The sequence below is a fragment of the Saccopteryx bilineata genome, chromosome 2, assembly GCF_036850765.1.
Source record: "Saccopteryx bilineata isolate mSacBil1 chromosome 2, mSacBil1_pri_phased_curated, whole genome shotgun sequence".
Taxonomy (NCBI): Eukaryota; Metazoa; Chordata; class Mammalia; order Chiroptera; family Emballonuridae; genus Saccopteryx; species Saccopteryx bilineata.
This window is the reverse complement of record NC_089491.1, coordinates 77,076,365-77,093,016: the sequence shown is the minus strand read 5'-3', so window position 1 is coordinate 77,093,016 and position 16,652 is coordinate 77,076,365. Positions and strand designations below refer to the sequence as shown.

The window sequence follows — 16,652 nt, the reverse complement described above, 5'->3', positions numbered from 1 at the left end:
TGATTAGCTGATCCAACCGATCCACACAGTCTCTCTTCTCTTTTGCCAACTTCCATCTCGCCAGCTGGAGATAACCATGTGATCCAGTTCAGGTCAATGAAACAACAGCAGAAACCTGATGGGGCTTTTGGGAAAGCTTTTGCCTTTCTGCTGTGAAAGGATATATTCAGCAGACATGAGTTCACATTTTTAACAGAGTTATTGAAATATAATTCACACAAAATACAATTCACCCACTTAAAATCAATACCTTTTAACATATTCAAGGAATTTGTAATCACCATCAAAAAATAATTTTATAACATTTTAGTCACCCAAAAAAAAAATACCATATCCATTAACAGTCATTTCTTGTAACCGCAACAACTCACCCAACCGCTGGCAACCACTAATCAACTTTCTGTCTCTAGATTTGCCTCATCTGAGCATTTCAAGTGCAGGTATACCTTGGAGATGTTGCGGGTTATGACCCAGACCACCACAATAAAATGAAAAACACAATAAAGTGGGTACAAATGTTTTGGTTTTCTAGTCTAGTACATATAAAAGTTATGTTCACACTATGTTGTAGTCTATCAAGTGTGTAACAGAATTATGTCCAGAAAAAAAATGTACACACTTTAATTTTAAAATACTTTATTGCTAAAAATGCTAACCATCCTTTGAGCCTTCAATGAGTCATAATCTTTTGCTGGTGGAGAGTCTTGTCTCAGGGTTCATGGCTGCTGACTGAGCAGGTTGGTGGATGCTGAAGGATGGGGATGGCTGTGGCAATTTTTTAAAATAAGGCATCAGTGAAGTGTGCTGCACGGATTGACTCCCTTTCACTAACAATTTCTCTGTACCATGCGATGCTGTTTGATAGCATTTACCCCCAGTAGACCTTTCAAAATTGGGAGTCAATCCTCTCAAACACTGCTTGTGCTTTATCAACTAAATTTATGAAACATTCTAAGTCCTTTATTGTCATTCCAACGATCTTCATGGCATCTTCACCAGGATTAGATTCTATCTCAAGAAATCACTTTCTTGCCTGACCAGGCATGGTGGATAGAGCATCAACCTGGGACACTGAGAACCCAGGTTCGAAACCCCATGGTCATCAGCTTGAGAATGGGCTCATCCTGCTTGAGCATGGGCTCACTAGCTTGAGTATGGGGTTGCTGGCTTGAGAGTGGGTCATAGACATGACGACCCCATGCTTGCTGGCTTGAGCCCAAAGGTTGCTGGCTTGAAGCCCAAGATTGCTGGATTGAGCAAGGGGTCACTCGCTTGGCTAGAGCACCCCAGTCAAGGCACATATAAGAAGCAATCAATGAACAACTCGAGTGCCGCAACTGAGTTGATACTTCTCATCCCTTTCCTTTTCTGCCTATTTCTCTCTAAAAAAAAAAGAAACAAAAGAATGCTTTCTTTATTCACCAATATAAGAAGTAACTCTCAAAAAAAAAAAAGGAATTCTCATTTGTTAAAGTTTTATCATGGTACTGCAGCAATTCAGTCACATCTTCAAGGTCCACTTCTAATTTTACTTCTCTTGCTATTTCAACCATATCCAGAGATACTTCCGCCACTGAAGCACTGAATTCCTGAAAGTCATCCATAGGAGTTGGAATCTTCTTCCAAACTCTAGTTAATGTTGATATTTGACCTCTTCCCATGAATCATAAATGTTCTTAATGGTATCTAGAAGGGTGAATGCTTTCTAGAAGGTTTTCAATTTACTTTGCCCAGATCCATCAGAGGAATCACTATGGTAGCTATAACCTTGTATAAAAAAATTTTAAAGTCAAAATTACTACTTAAACCATGGGCTGCAGAATGGATATTGTGTTAGCAGGCATGGAAACAACATTAATCTCATTGTACATCTCTATTAGGGCTCCTAGGTGACCAGCTGCATTGTCACTCAGCAGTAACATTCTGAAATCTTTATTCTGAGCTGTGAGTCTCAATAGTGAGCTTAAAATATTCAGTAAACCACGATGTATTAGATGTATTGTCATCCAGGCTTTGTTGTTCCATTTATAGAGCACAGGCAGAGTAGATTTAGCATAGTTCTTAAGGGCCTTAGGATTTTCAGAATGGTAAACGGGCATTAGCTTCAACTTAAATTCACCAGCTGCATCAGCCCCTAACAAGAGTCAGCCTGCCCTTTGAACCCTTGAAGACAGGCACTGACTTCTCCTCTGTAGGTATGAAAGCCCTACATGGCATCTTCCTCCAGTATAAGGCTGTTTTGTCTACACTGAAAATCTGTTGTTTAGCATAGCCATGTTCCTTGAAGATCTTTGCTAGAACTTCTGGATAACATGCTACAACTTCTACGTCAGCACCTGCTGCTTCACCTTGCACTTTTATGGTATGGCGATGGCTTCTTCCTTAAACCTCAGGAACCAACCTCTGCTAGCTTCAAACGTTCCTTCTGCAGCTTCTCTCAGCCTTCACAGAACTGAAGAGAGTTACAGCCATGCTCTGGATTTGGCTTTGGCTGAAGGGAGTGTTGTGGCTGGTTTGATCTTCCATCAAGACTACTAAAACTTTCCCCATATCAGTAATATGGCTGCTTTCGCTTTTACATCATTCATGTGTTCACTAGAGCAGCACTTTTAATTTCCTTCCGGAACTTTTCCATTGCAGTCACAGCTTAGCTGTTTGATGCAAGAGGCCTACCTGTCAACCTATCTTGACTTTTGACATCCCTTCCTTACTAATCTTGATCATTTCTAGCTTTTCATTTAAGGTGAGAGGCACTCTCCCTTCCACTTGAATACTTAGAGGCCACTGTAGGGTTATTAATTGGCTGAATTTCAATATTGTTGTAACTCAAGGGGTAAGGAGGCTCAAAGAGAAGGAGGGAGGTCAATACAGTGGTCAGAACCACACATTTATTGTTTAATTTCACCATCTTACATAGATGCAACTTGTGGAGCCTCAAAACAATTACAATGGTAACATCAAAAACCACTGATCACGTCTGACCAGGCAGTGGCACAGCAAATAGAGCGTCAGGCTGGAACGCGGAGGACCCAGGTTTGAAAGCCTGAGGTCGCTGGCTTGAGCGTGGGCTCATCCATGTTGAGCAGGGGCTTACCAGCTTGAGTGCAGGGTCACTGGCTTGAGCACGGGATCATAGACAGGACCTCATGGTCGCTGGCTTGAGCCCAAGGTCACTGGCTTGAAGCCCAAGATCACTGGCTTGAGCCCAAGGTTGCTGGCTTGAGCATGGGGTCACTCACTCTGCTGTAGCCCTCCAATCAAGGCACATATGAAAAAAGCAATCAATAAACAACTAAAGAGACTAAGGAGCCGCAACAAAGAACTGATACTTCTCATCTCTCTCCCTTCCTGCCTGTGTCCCTATCTGTCCCTCTCTCTGTCTCTCTCTTTCTATCTCTGTGACACACACACACACAAAAAAATCACTGATTCACAAATCACCATAACAAATATAACAATAAAGAATTATCAAAATGTGACAGAGATGCAAAGTGAGCAAATGCTGTTGGAAAAATGGTGCCAGTGAACTTGCTCAATGCAGGATTGCCACAAACCTTCAATTTGTAAAGATTCACACAATAAATGCAAAGCACAATAAAGTGAAGCATAATAAAATGAGGTAAGCTTATAAGTGGAATTTTATTACAGGTGATCTTCTGTGACTAGGTTCTTTCACTTGGCATAATGTTTTTATATGTGTAGCATGTATCAGTACTTCATTCCTTTCTATGGCCCAATAATATTTCATCATTTGGATATTTATCCGTTCATTAGTTGATGGACATTTGGGTTTATCTCCACTTTTTGGATACTATGCCTACTGCTGCAATGAACATTCATGTGGAAGTTTTGTGTGGATATATGGTTTCATTTCTCTTGGATCTAGACTAGAATTGCTGGCTCGTATGGTAACTCTGGTTAACCTTTTGAGGAATTGCCAGACTTTTTTCCAAAGCAGCTGTATCATTTTTCATTCCCACCAACAACGTGTGAATGCCTTCACATTATGCCCTTCCCTTCTCCTTCCTGCCAAGCAAATCCCTGATGCCTAAAAGTAGAGTAGACAGGTTAAAACTAGGAGGATTAAACAAGAAGGCACTAGGGGTGGCAGAGCAGACAGTGGACTTCTAGCTACCTCCAGACTTTGTGTTACACAAGAGGAAAAATCTCAGTATGATTAAGCTATGTTAAGTGGGATCTTCTATTAGTTACAAAGGAAGCAAACCTGTAGTGCCCCCAAATATAACAACTTTGCTATATTCAGAGGAATTAATTTCTCCTTGATCTTATATACTAATTTATAACAAAACTATGTTTTAAAAAGTTAGAGCTGTATGAAATATGTAAATTGTCTTGAAATTTTAAGATAATGTATTTTTACTTTATCTACTCACCGTTTTATTGAATGTTATTATTCAGTTAATGCAATAGATATTAATAGTAATCAATATTTTAACTAAAAATATAAGCAGGCCCAGGCCAGGTGGCTCAGTGGATGGAGCGTCATCCCAGCACATCAAGGTCACTGGTTTGATACTCAATGAGACCACAACTAAATGGAACTAAGTGGAACGAGTTGATACTTCTATCTCTCTATTTCTCTCTCCCTTTCTTCCTTTCTCTCTCAATCAATGGGAAGAAAACAAAAAAGAAAATGTAAGCAAACTAGTAAACAAAAACCACTTTAAGCACTTTACAAAGTAAGTCATCTAATTCTCTAAATAACTATGAGATAAGTAGTACTTCTATCCCTGTTTGATAAAGAAGCTGGAGCACAGAGAGTGGAAATAACTTGCCATGTCACAAAGCCAGTACCAGAACCAGAAGCCAAAGTCAGGGAGAATCCCTGGTTAATCCTACATTATGATGCCTCCATTGTAGAGCACTTTAGCAATTTCAGAATAGAAAATTAATAACTAGTAGTCTAAAAATGTGTCCAGGTAGATGTGTGTGCCTATTATTAATGTTATACACTACTTTCAAGGGGAGATGGGTAGTATGGAACAATAATTTTTAGCACCCACTCTATTCCAGGGACTGTACACAATTTTAACAAATATTATCTCATTAATTCCTCATAACAACCAGGAAGATGATACTATCTATATTTATAGGTAAAGAATGTGAAACCAGACCCTGGCCGGTTGGCTCAGTGGTAGAGCGTCGGCCTGGCGTGCAGAAGTCCCAGGGCACACAGGAGAAGCGTCCATCTGCTTCTCCACCCCTCCCCCTCTCCTTCCTCTCTGTCTCTCTCTTCCCCTCCTGCAGCGAGGCTCCATTGGAGCAAAGATGGCCCGGGCGCTGGGGATGGCTCCTTGGCCTCTGCCCCAGGCGCTGGAGTGGCTCTGGTCGCAACAGAGTGACGCCCCCTGGTGGGCAGAGCATCGCCCCCTGGTGGGCGTGCCTGGTGGATCCCGGTCGGGCGCATGCGGGAGTCTGTCTGATTGTCTCTCCCCGTTTCCAGCTTCAGAAAAATACAAAAAAAAAAAAAAAGAATGTGAAACCCAATAAAGTTAAGTAACTTGGCCAATTTCATATCACTAGTAACTAGCAGAGTGGGGTATAAAATCAAATCAGCCTGGTTCAAAGCTAATGCTTTTTCTACTATACAATAATGCTTAACTATTTAGGTTATTCATACACCTAAATTATACACTCATCATGACTATATAAGCTTTACGTTGACTACCCTCAGTATTCTCCATTGATAACCTCTCTTATATTCTAATAATATAATATAATGAAAAAATATTTTCCCATACTTTCTCTGAAATTTCTACTACCAGAAAACACTTAAAAATGAAAACATAGCCTGAGAAAGAGAATATTATTAACCTCTCATCATGTTTTAAAATAATAATCCGATAGTTAAGTCATCTCTACAGAAGGTCCACACTGATCATTCTGTACTAGTCCAATAATACTCAATTATCTACCTGTCTAGACCATATCTCTTCCAATTACTCTTCAGAACTGTGATACATCAATTACTCTCCCTCCGTAGGCAGCAATTACTTTCTCTTCCCTAAGTAGTGTTCATTAGCCAGCAAATATTTAAAGATTCCCTAAAAATGAGTTTACCTGAACTTGCTATCTCCTCAAGCTAACAGAGGCACACCAGGTTCTAACACCAAAGACAGCTCTGTTCCTGGAGACTGGCAGGCACTTAAACACCACTCTTGGTACATCTTCTACTTGTAGGCCTTACCTCCACATGTTTTTATTGTCATCTCAATAACCACTGAGTCAATATTTTAACTAAAAAATGTTGCAAGGGGCTACTTTTAGAACATGTCCTCAGGATGAGGGTCACTACCTACTTCTATAAAATCTCTACAACCTGATCCCATTCCAATGATCCAACTTCTCTCCCACAATTTCCCAAGACAGTTATTAGAAAAAAGATTTTACTAATCACTATCAATAAGCCAAGTCTTCTAGGCATGAATTTCCATTCTCATCTCTTTAATGCCCCTTCTTCCCATTCAAAGCTTATTCCCACTTCTGCATCTCTGCTTAAGCTATGCCCTTCTTCTGAAGGCCAACTCTCCCTTCTCACTCACTACCATTGTAGGCTCGGTTAAATTACTACTTCAGCCCTAAAGCCTTCCCAATGCTCATATGCCAACACAGCATTGCACTTTCTATGAATCTTAACATTTAAAGCCTGTACTGCCCCATCCAATCCTTCTTTACATTTTGCCTAACATTATTCATGAACTGACATTCTTGTTCTATAACCACTGTGCATATTTTCTAGAGGGCCAAATTGTCACACAGTTGTTTTTTTTTATCTCCTAAAGTATATACACAGCACAGTAACACGGAAAAATGTGTTAAATATACTAAAAATATAAAATAATACAAAAACAAGATTAAAATTTAAAAAAAACAATCTATTTTTAATTGTCCACATGCCTACAAAGAATATGACTAACAAAAATCACCTGTTTATTAAAATAAATTCAAAAACTTTTAAGTTCTTTCAAGAATGTTACAGTTTTGATTTGAAGTTATAATACCCACATTATTAAAATATATTTATTTAGACTTTTATTTAAGATTCACAACCCAGTATGTTAAGGTTTTACCAATACGTTAAATATGCAAGTTGCTTACCAACATCAATGACCACCATCCAAAAATAATAATCTCTGAATTATGTTTCCTCCTACAAAGCCAAGGCTTAGGTTTTGATATTTGAAATTACAATAAATGATCTGGATTTACATATCAGAATTGTCTAAAAAATTAAGTTACATCCCAAATTATTATTTCATTAATGCTTACAATATTTAATTAGCAAGCAAGTAGTAACAAGTTCATTATACTATTTGCACTATTAACATGTCTAAAATGACAGTAATTATTACAATGACATAACTTTACCAATAGGTGACCATATGTCATTCTTATAGCATAAAGAAATAAGTTTTCAATAAATTTTTCACACAAACATATCATGCAATCTTTGTCATTAAAAAAAAATTGAATTTTAGACCTTTGGAAATTACAAATTACAGGTGGTTCCACACATGGTGGAAAGAAACAGATTAGTCAAATTAACTACATTTAAAATTAATTAGAAAAAAATAGGCCCTGGTTGACTGGCTCAGCTGTAGAGCATCGGCCTTGCATGTGGAGGTCCCAGGTTAGATTACCAGTCAGGACACACAGGAGAAGCAAACATCTGCTTCTCCATCCCTCCTCTTCTCCCTTCTCTCTCTTTATCTCTCTCTATTTCTCTCTATCTCTCTCTTCCCCTCCTGCAGCCATGGCTCAATTGGAGTAAGGTGGCCTTGGAAGCTGAGGATGGCTCCATGACCTTGCCTCAGGTGCTAAAATAGCTTGGTTGCTGAGTAACAGAGCAATGGCCCCAGATAGGCAGCGCATTGCCCTATAGGAGGCTTGCCAGGTGGTTCCCAGTAGGGGCACATGCAGAAGTCTGTCTCTCTGGCTCCCTGCCTCTCACTGAATAAAAAAAAAAAAAGAAAAGGAAAAAATAAAAACACATTATCAAATGAGAAAGAAAAATGTTCTACTGGTTCAGTTCTGAATTTTCAAACTTCTAAAACTTACCACCAGAAAGAGAAATAAAGAAAAACTAAAACATTTGAAAGAACATTACTAATTTTAAAAAGCTAATAATGAGCTTTCCATAGGAAAATCAGATCACAAAAGGGAAAAAAAATAAGGTGGCTACAATCACCAAAATATATCGTTTATTTTTCCCATAAATAACGATAAAATTACCCATCAAAATTTACACTAAATATAGATATAATCTTCCTTACCTGAATAAAAGAAAGTTAAGAACAAATATATTTTCTTCTTGGAATGTTTATTAGAACTTGTTGCATAAAGCATTTTGGAACATTTGCTTTTAAATGTATTTTGAGAGAACATAAAAGAGAGAATCATACCTGTCTTACTAATGATTTCCTGTAACTCAGCCATAGAAGAGTTTATTGCAGCAAGAAGGTCAGAACTGGTGAGCCAACTAAGTGCTTGCAAACAACGTAGCTGTTCCTTTTGACGTTCTGCAAAAATAGGAAAAAATCTATTATGAATTGTTAACAAAAATTTATTAAAATCCAGGTTAAAAATTCATAGCAGGCCCTGGCTGGTTTGCTCAGTTCTAGAGCCTCAGCCCAGCATGGGGATGTCCTGAGTTCTATTCCCAGTCAGGGCACACAGGATAAGCAACCATCTGCTTCTCTACCCTTCCCTCCCCTTCTCTCTCTCTCTCTCTCTCTCTCTTTCTCTCCTATGGCTTGGTTGGTTTGAGCACATCGGCCCTGTGCGCTGAGGATGGCTCACAAGCATGGCCCCAGATGGGCAGAGCATTGGCCCCAGACAGAGGTTGCCAGCTGGATCCCAGTAGGTGCGTATGCAGGAGTCTGTTTCTCTATCTCCTCTCATCTCACTTGGAAAAGAAGAAAAAAAATTTCACAGCAATGTTTAGCTATCTAAAAAGATATCAAAACTTGTAGACAGAACTTTGCTGAGTGCAGAAGTCTATAAAAAATGTTAGATTTGATTGACTTTATTTATTTATACATGACTGTTAACTGACATCAAAAAAAGAGAAGGAAACCTTCTTTGGTTATAATTATATTACTTAATAGCTTGCTTTTCAAAAATTAAAGTTGAAATCATTGTTCCTCAGAATAGTCAAATATTCAAAAAATATTATCTGGAAAATTTTAATTTGTCTCATTTTCATTGAGGTCTTAAATAGATTTTTAATTCTGCTCATTTTATATTGATTCATAAAAAGTGAAAACAAATTATGCTGCCTATTAGTTATAAACAGAGCAGTCTTTGGAGTGACCTAACTGAAAAACCGCTGTATAAACTCTTCACTTTACTGTGAAAAGAGCATTCAAATCTAATAAAGCTAACCAAAGTTGAAATTATTGCTACTTTCTTTATAAATTAGTGTTTATAACAAAAAATCAAAACCTAGTTTATACATAAATATATACTTTTTAAAATATATATGGAACTGTGTTACATGACATATTAAATTATTTATATTTTTGCATAATGGTGAAACATTTCATACTGTGTGCCACTTACATTCAACTTAGATTTTAAAAAGCACAAATTATCTTACTTGGAAATTTATGCTTGTCTTTGGGCTCTCCCATACACACTAAAATGCCTATGCCTTCTTTGAAACTTTCCATCCAGGTAAAAAGAGAGGCACAGGATTGGCCCAAAATCTTGAGTCTATTTGCTGCCAAAATTGCAATCACACCTTTCCGGAATACATGTATCAATCCTTTGAATGTTTTTTTCTTCATCTTGGCTTCCTCTTGCTTCTTTTCCTCCATAGTTGACAAAGCCTGGGCTACAGTTCTAACTTCCAATTTGAACAATTCAAAGGTGTTGACTTGCTCCTGGAGAAAATCTCTCTGTGTAGATAAGGCACATGATCGGCTGTAGAGAGGATATAAGGCACCCGCCATCAATGCACAGGCTGCCAGCAAGGATGTTTGCTCCTTTTGAGTCTGTGATAACACATTTTTGATGCGTGAATTTTCCAAAACCATCTGTCCATGTGATTTCTCAATACAGTTCAATTTTTCCATATTTTTTTCTGCAATTTCTTGAAATTTCTATAAGAGAAGCCATAATATGAAACAAACAGGTGCTGTATTAATTCTTCTTTATAGAAAGTAAAACCTTTGCTGACAACTATTTCTTCAAAAGATCCATGTTCTAAAATAGCCAACAAATATGTATTATGATAAAGCAACAATGGGCCAAACAGCTTAGTTCTGAATGTGCACATTGATTTTTAAATCCTCTTGCATAGAAGCTTTATATAAAGTAGAACACATAAATTTAAAAGGACTTCACACAAATTTCCTGTACACTTATGAATAATTACACATATTTAGAAAAAGAAAATCTCTCCTCTTTCATTTCTCATATTTCCTCTTCTATCCCTCACTAACTTTTGTTTCTTGCTTTTAAACAGAAATTACACCACCAATAGAGGTTTTCCTATATATAAAAAGACTTTGCTTTTGCCAAAATAAGCAAAGGGTTAAGTCAACGATACAACAAATAGTATCTGACTGTCTGCCATTTACTAGATAAGAAGGGACTGAGTCTCAGTTTCTGTCTTACCTTCCCAAGACAGAAGGCTATATACAAAGTACAGCTCCAGTGGTGGGAGGAAATACTAACCATAAGCTGGGTCTCACTAGCCATTTGATTTTTTTTCCCTAATCAAAGTACTTACATCCGCCTGACCAGGCGGTGGCGCAGTGGATGGAGCATCAGATTGGGATGCGGAGGACCCAGGTTTGAGACCCCAAGGTCGCCAGCTTGAGCGCGGGCTCATCTGGTTTGAGCAAAAGCTCACCAGCTTGGACCCAAGGTCGCTGGCTTGAGCAAAGGGTTACTCAGTCTGCTGTAGCCCCACGGTCAAGGCACACATGAGAAAGCAATCAATGAACAACTAAGGTGTTGGCTGCAATGAAAAACTGATAATTGATGCTTCTCGTTTCTCTCTGTTCCTGTCTGTCTGTCCCTATCTATTCCTCTCTCTGACTCTCTCTGTCTCTGTAAAAAAAAATAATAATAATAAAAAAGTACTTACATCCTAAAACTTAATTTGAAACACCAAGAAATTTTAACTGCAGATACATTTTAATCACTAAAAAATAAACTAGCTCTCTACAAAATCTTATGCCTAATTATTAAGGAATTGTTGAAGCAGAATTAATTTTAGAACATAACAGATCCCAATTTCCTTTACAGATTCAGTTATCATTCAATAAACATATATTGATTACTCACTACATTCTATGTGCTAGTAAAACAGCCAAGTAAACCAATTATCATGGTATGATGCAATGATAGAGCTATGCCAGATTGCCAGAGGTACACAAAAGGAAGTTACACAAAATGATGTTAACAGGCTTTGGAAGGTTATGGTAAAAGACAAGTAGGAGTGAAGAATATCTTTTAAAAGGCCTCCACTAAGGAGGCCAGCCACAGCTACTCTATAATATTTAATCTAATCCTTACAATCAGTGGTGTTTTAACAGCTCCATTTGTATCTTTACTTAGCGAGGTCATCTGCCATGACTTGGCCATGGACCTGTTCCTTTTTAAAAGAAAGTCAAGGGGGTTCAACTTGAATAAGGGCTCAATCAGAGAGAGAAAAATCATGTGCTCCGTGTGTGTGTGTGTGTGTGTGTGTGTGTGAGAGAGAGAGAGAGAGAGAGAGAGAGAGAGACAAAGTGATGTGTTATCTTCACTATATGTTGGGATTAAAAAAATATTTCTCTTTGTATTACTGGTTCAGACTGCACCCTGTCTAAATTCCTTTTTTTTTTTTATTAAGTGAGAGGCAGGAGGCAGTCAGAGAGACAGATTCCCACATGCACTCCAACCGGTATCCCCCAGCAAGCCCCCTACAGGGTGATGCTCTGCCCATCTGGAGCTGCTGCTCCATTGTTTGGCAACCAAGCTATTGATATTTCAGTGCCCAAGGTGAGGCCATGGAGCCATCCTCAGCACTCAATGCCAACTTGCTCAAACCATTAGAGCCATGGCTACAGGAGGAGAAGAGAAAGATAGAGAGGAGAGAGAAGGGGCGAGGGGGGGTGAAGAAGCAGATGGCCACTTCTCCTGCATGCCCTGACCAGGAATCAAACCCAGGACCTCCACATGCCGGGCCAATGCTCTCCTGCTGAGCCAACCAGCCAGGGCCTCTGTCTAAATTTAACGCTGATTGTTTACAGTGAGTGTGCGTCTGATTCAAGTCTCACCCATGAACAACTAAAAGAGTCAGAGGCATTTCTAAAGCTTACATTGGCAGGAAGACCTCAAAGTGGTAAGAGTTGGAGAAAATCATACAAACTCAACTTTTCTGCAATATTTGGTGTCAAAGCCTACCACAGACAATGTTGACAGGCAGTAGCCAAAATAATTCAAACTTGTAGAAATATCCTGCTGAGGAAAGTAACTCCAGAAGCTGGAGGAAAGGTTCCCAAAGGTACAGTGAGTGCAAGTCCACTCAGAGGGACAGTCCTGAGAACAAAAGGCCACCCTCTGAAGGATTCAACTTCTTTGATTCTTTCTCTTCGGCAGGAAAATAAATTAAATTTTAGATACTGTTTTAAATGTCTCTATGCTATAATTCCCTTGATATACTCTAACTCTCCTTGAAAGTCTGATTTAGCCATCTGTCAGAAATAAAGGAATTGTGGCTCACCCTAACCACATCTCCACTGATGGCCAAGCTGTGGTGGCAGTGTTCTGTCATGAGGAGTGTGCCCCAGAGCTCACTACAAAGACACTTGTAAAGGAAGTAGTGTCCCACTGGGAGCAGTTGAAAAACACAACAAACTCTGAAAAGTACTAGCCAGGTGAACTGCCTGGAAGCTGATGTGAGACACTCTTAAAAGTTGCCTTAAGGAAAGGAAAAACTGACACTTGAATTTTAACTAGCGAAAGTAGGAAGACTAGCATGAAATAATGTAAAAGCCAGAAAACAGGATAATGTACTCCAAGGAAGTATGTCTAAAGAAAAGAGAACGATGAAAATGTAAGAAATAGGTTGATAGCAGATGATTAAGTTAAGGAAATTAAACTTTATATGAACAGCTATGAGAAGCCATAAAAGCCTGGAACAGGCTCCATGCTTTACTAAATGAATGGGGAATCAGAAATATAATATAAAGACTGCCAAGGGTAACTTCCAGAATTACAGGGAGTGGGGAAAGAATGAGAGGAGCAAATGAAAATTATAAAGGTTAATTCCATATTCTCTCCAAAATCAATTCCATCAGGTCAGTTAGAGGAAAAAAGGAAAATTATAGAAAACCTAATGTAAAAGAGACACACTTAGTTACATAATGAAAATAAAACTGAACCTCATCAGGTTCCAGGTGGCTGCCTATTTTCATATTCACAGATCTCCCAAGTTTTTCACAGAAGTGTTTTCTCAACAAAATTACTTTGTTAAATAAAAACCGATGAAAAGATATATTTGCTCCTAATATTTTAAATATTTCAAAATAATATTCAACATCTTTAGTCAAAATCAAATAGATTGCTGAAGGACAGTTAAAAGTGCAACAAGCCCATCATGGAAAAGATTAATTTTTTTATTGCACTATAGATCACAAACTCCTCCACTGTGCTCTTCCACTTCTCCAAACCACCAGGTTAACGCTAAAAGCATTTTCAACAGGTAGTCCTAGGATGAGGATGAGAGGGTTAATGAAAACATAGATAGAAATAAATAAAAATCTAAAATGTAGTACCAAAAATACCCTCGTCTCTCTATATATAGAAGAACACAGGAACATGCTGAAATTTTTCAAAACTAAATCTGGGATTCCTGACTTACAGAGGCAGTTGTCATTAGTTACCTTGTAATACTGGCAATGTAATCAAGTAGTTTTTAAAGGTCCGTATGTCATTTTATAGCTGCCAAATTTCGATCATTTTAGTGATTATATATTAAAAAGTGCTGATTAATATTAGTTATTACCACTATGGATGATTTCAAGAAACTCGTATTTCTATTATGAAAAAGATGCAAGTCACAATTACTAAAAATAATATGAAGAATACATATGAAGTCTATTTATAAATAAAAATAAACAATCTCTAAAGAACGTTTAATAACTATTGGTTGTCTTAAATCATTCTTGGTTTAAATAATTAGAATCAAGATACAAAGTATCAATGGTTATTTAAAAAAATCAACCAGGCCAATATCAATTAGATAATGAGGATTAGCAAAGTGGAGTATTTGAATTAATGATTTAAAAATAATAAAATTAAATTTAAAAACTTTTAAAGCTCTTATTGACAAATATTATGAGAGTTTTGCTCATTTCTTGTCAGTTACATGTCTGCATCCCTGGCATCTGCACTGCAATCCAGAACCACACACCTGACCGCCCAGCAGCGGTCCCCAGTTAAACCACTCACAGCCACGTCAAGCTAACGTAGCTTAGTCAAGGACTGTTGGTTTTTCTCCTAAAAGTGTTTACACGAGTCCTCTTTCTATCACTAAATGGCACCAATATCCACTGAATATTTGAGTCAAAAACTTTATCATCAGTCTTAATTCCTCCTTCTCTCACCCTATCCTCTGAATTCCAAATAAAGCCATCAGCAAGCACAACCCATATCCTGATCCACCTTCCCTGCTACCACCCTAGTCGCAGCTATCACCACCTTGCCATTCATGCCCATTACAAAGCTGTGTCAGATTCTGTCAGTCCAATCATACTGCTTAACCTTTTTATCTTCAATGACCCCAGGTTCTCCACTTAAGTCACAACATCCCCACATGCCTTCTCCTGTAAGGCATCACCTTCTCCCATGAACCTCAACTTGAAAAAGTAGAAATCAATCTGCTCCTTTATTTTCCAGACATGAACCTCACCACCACTTTTCTCCATTTAACCACATTCTCTAGAACCCCCAGGTCCTTTTCCTTCTCACTCCCCTAACATTATTTAAATTCTAACAATCTTCGGAGCCCGTTTCAGGGTCTGCCTATGCCATGATACCTTTTCATATCACTCTCATTTACACACTGACCTTGACCATCTCTGAACTTAATTACACTACTCAAGCATTTAATTCCTACCTTGCTACTTACTTATATTGTATGTATATCTACTCATCCTCAAATACAATAGAGTGCTAGTTGCTAGAGGCCAGGAATTATTTACTACAGTGATCTATACCCTATAGGTATTTAATAACTATGAACAAATTAAACAATCCTTCATAAAATGTTCCTGGGTGCTTATCAGAGTGTTTTACCTAATGAACAAAGAGCTTACAAATGTAAAAAGAATAAAAATATAATTTGAAAGGATATAGAATCTGAATATAATTTGGAACTTATGAGCATGTTAGAATTCTGTTTTAAATTAATTCTGATAGTCCACAGGGACTTTTAGAGGCACTGCATTATTTACTGTGAATTATTTTTGAAAAACAAAGCATGTTTGATGGTATGGTTAGAAACAGCAATACCAGCAAATTTTTCTTTAAAAAAAAATCCTACGCCCCGGAGGGGCAGAGCATCGCCCCCTGGTGGGCAGAGCGTCGCACCCTGGTGGGCATGCCGGATGGATCCTGGTCGGGCGCATGCGGGAGTCTGTCTGACTGTCTATCCCCGTTTCCAGCTTCAGAAAAATACAAAAAAAAAAAAAATCCTATGTTCTTTACCTAAAGAGATTAAAGGTCAATAGTTTTAAAGCAAACGTAAGAAATATCGCCTTCAAATGGGACAAAAGAATTCCTAGTACGGAAATCCTCCTTAGTAGGTTTAATTTCAAAAATAGTATTTCCAAGTCACCCCCCAAAAAAAGTCTTATCTTGCAAAATTTAAAAAAAAAGAACCTGAAATATAGAATGGATATTCTTTATACATATCTCAGTCATATCAAAAATACTTTATAATTTCCCTTTTTCCTTTACTCTCTAACAAATACAAAGTGTAACCAAAATAGGGGAAAGGACAGCTTCTTTCCTTAATGAATCACACACTTCCTAAAATGTACATGCTTTAGGGGAGGATGTACTGGTTTACAACACTCCATGAACTTTGAGGTTTGAGCCAGAAATTAGATACTTCCCTAGGGAGTAAAATTCTTTTTTATCACTTTTGCTTGCTGAGTTCTTATTCTTTATGTTGGCAAAAATACAAATTGTAAACTGGACATTCAATGACACAAAGACTTGAAAGGACCTCATTTAAAATGTCTTATTTTTATGTTACATATCTTGTCTTTTTATATGATGGTAATATTTTAAAATAAACATAAATTCATCTGCTTTTTCTATGATGTAAAAGTTTCTCTGTTAAAAATAAAGCACTTTTTTTTTCTAAAGTGAGAAGCAGGGAAACAGAGAGACAGACTTCCACATGCACCAGACCAGGATCCACCCAGCAAACCCACCGGTGGCAATACTCTGCCCATCTGGGACATTGCTCCATTGCAACCAAAGCCATTCTAGCGCCTGAGGTGGAGACCATGGAGCCATCCTCAGCACCCGGGCCAGCTTTGCTCCAATGAAGCTTTGGCTGCAGGAAGAGAAGAGAGGGATAGAGAGAAAAGGGAGGGGTAAGGGTGGAGAAGCGGATGTTTGCT

General features: G+C 38.1%; 1 protein-coding gene across 4 annotated transcripts in view; it reads right to left on the bottom strand.

Annotated features, from left to right (window-relative positions):
- CCDC171 (coiled-coil domain containing 171) overlaps positions 1 to 16,652 on the bottom strand; it is a 388,145-nt gene that overhangs the window by 214,666 nt on the left and 156,827 nt on the right. For all 4 annotated transcript variants that reach the window (XM_066257293.1, XM_066257297.1, XM_066257296.1 and 1 more), the window contains 2 exons: positions 9,620 to 10,124; positions 8,424 to 8,540 (listed from right to left, as the gene is read on the bottom strand). In XM_066257293.1, coding sequence (XP_066113390.1) covers positions 8,424 to 8,540; positions 9,620 to 10,124 — 622 coding nt within the window. The remainder of the gene's footprint in view (positions 1 to 8,423; positions 8,541 to 9,619; positions 10,125 to 16,652) is intronic.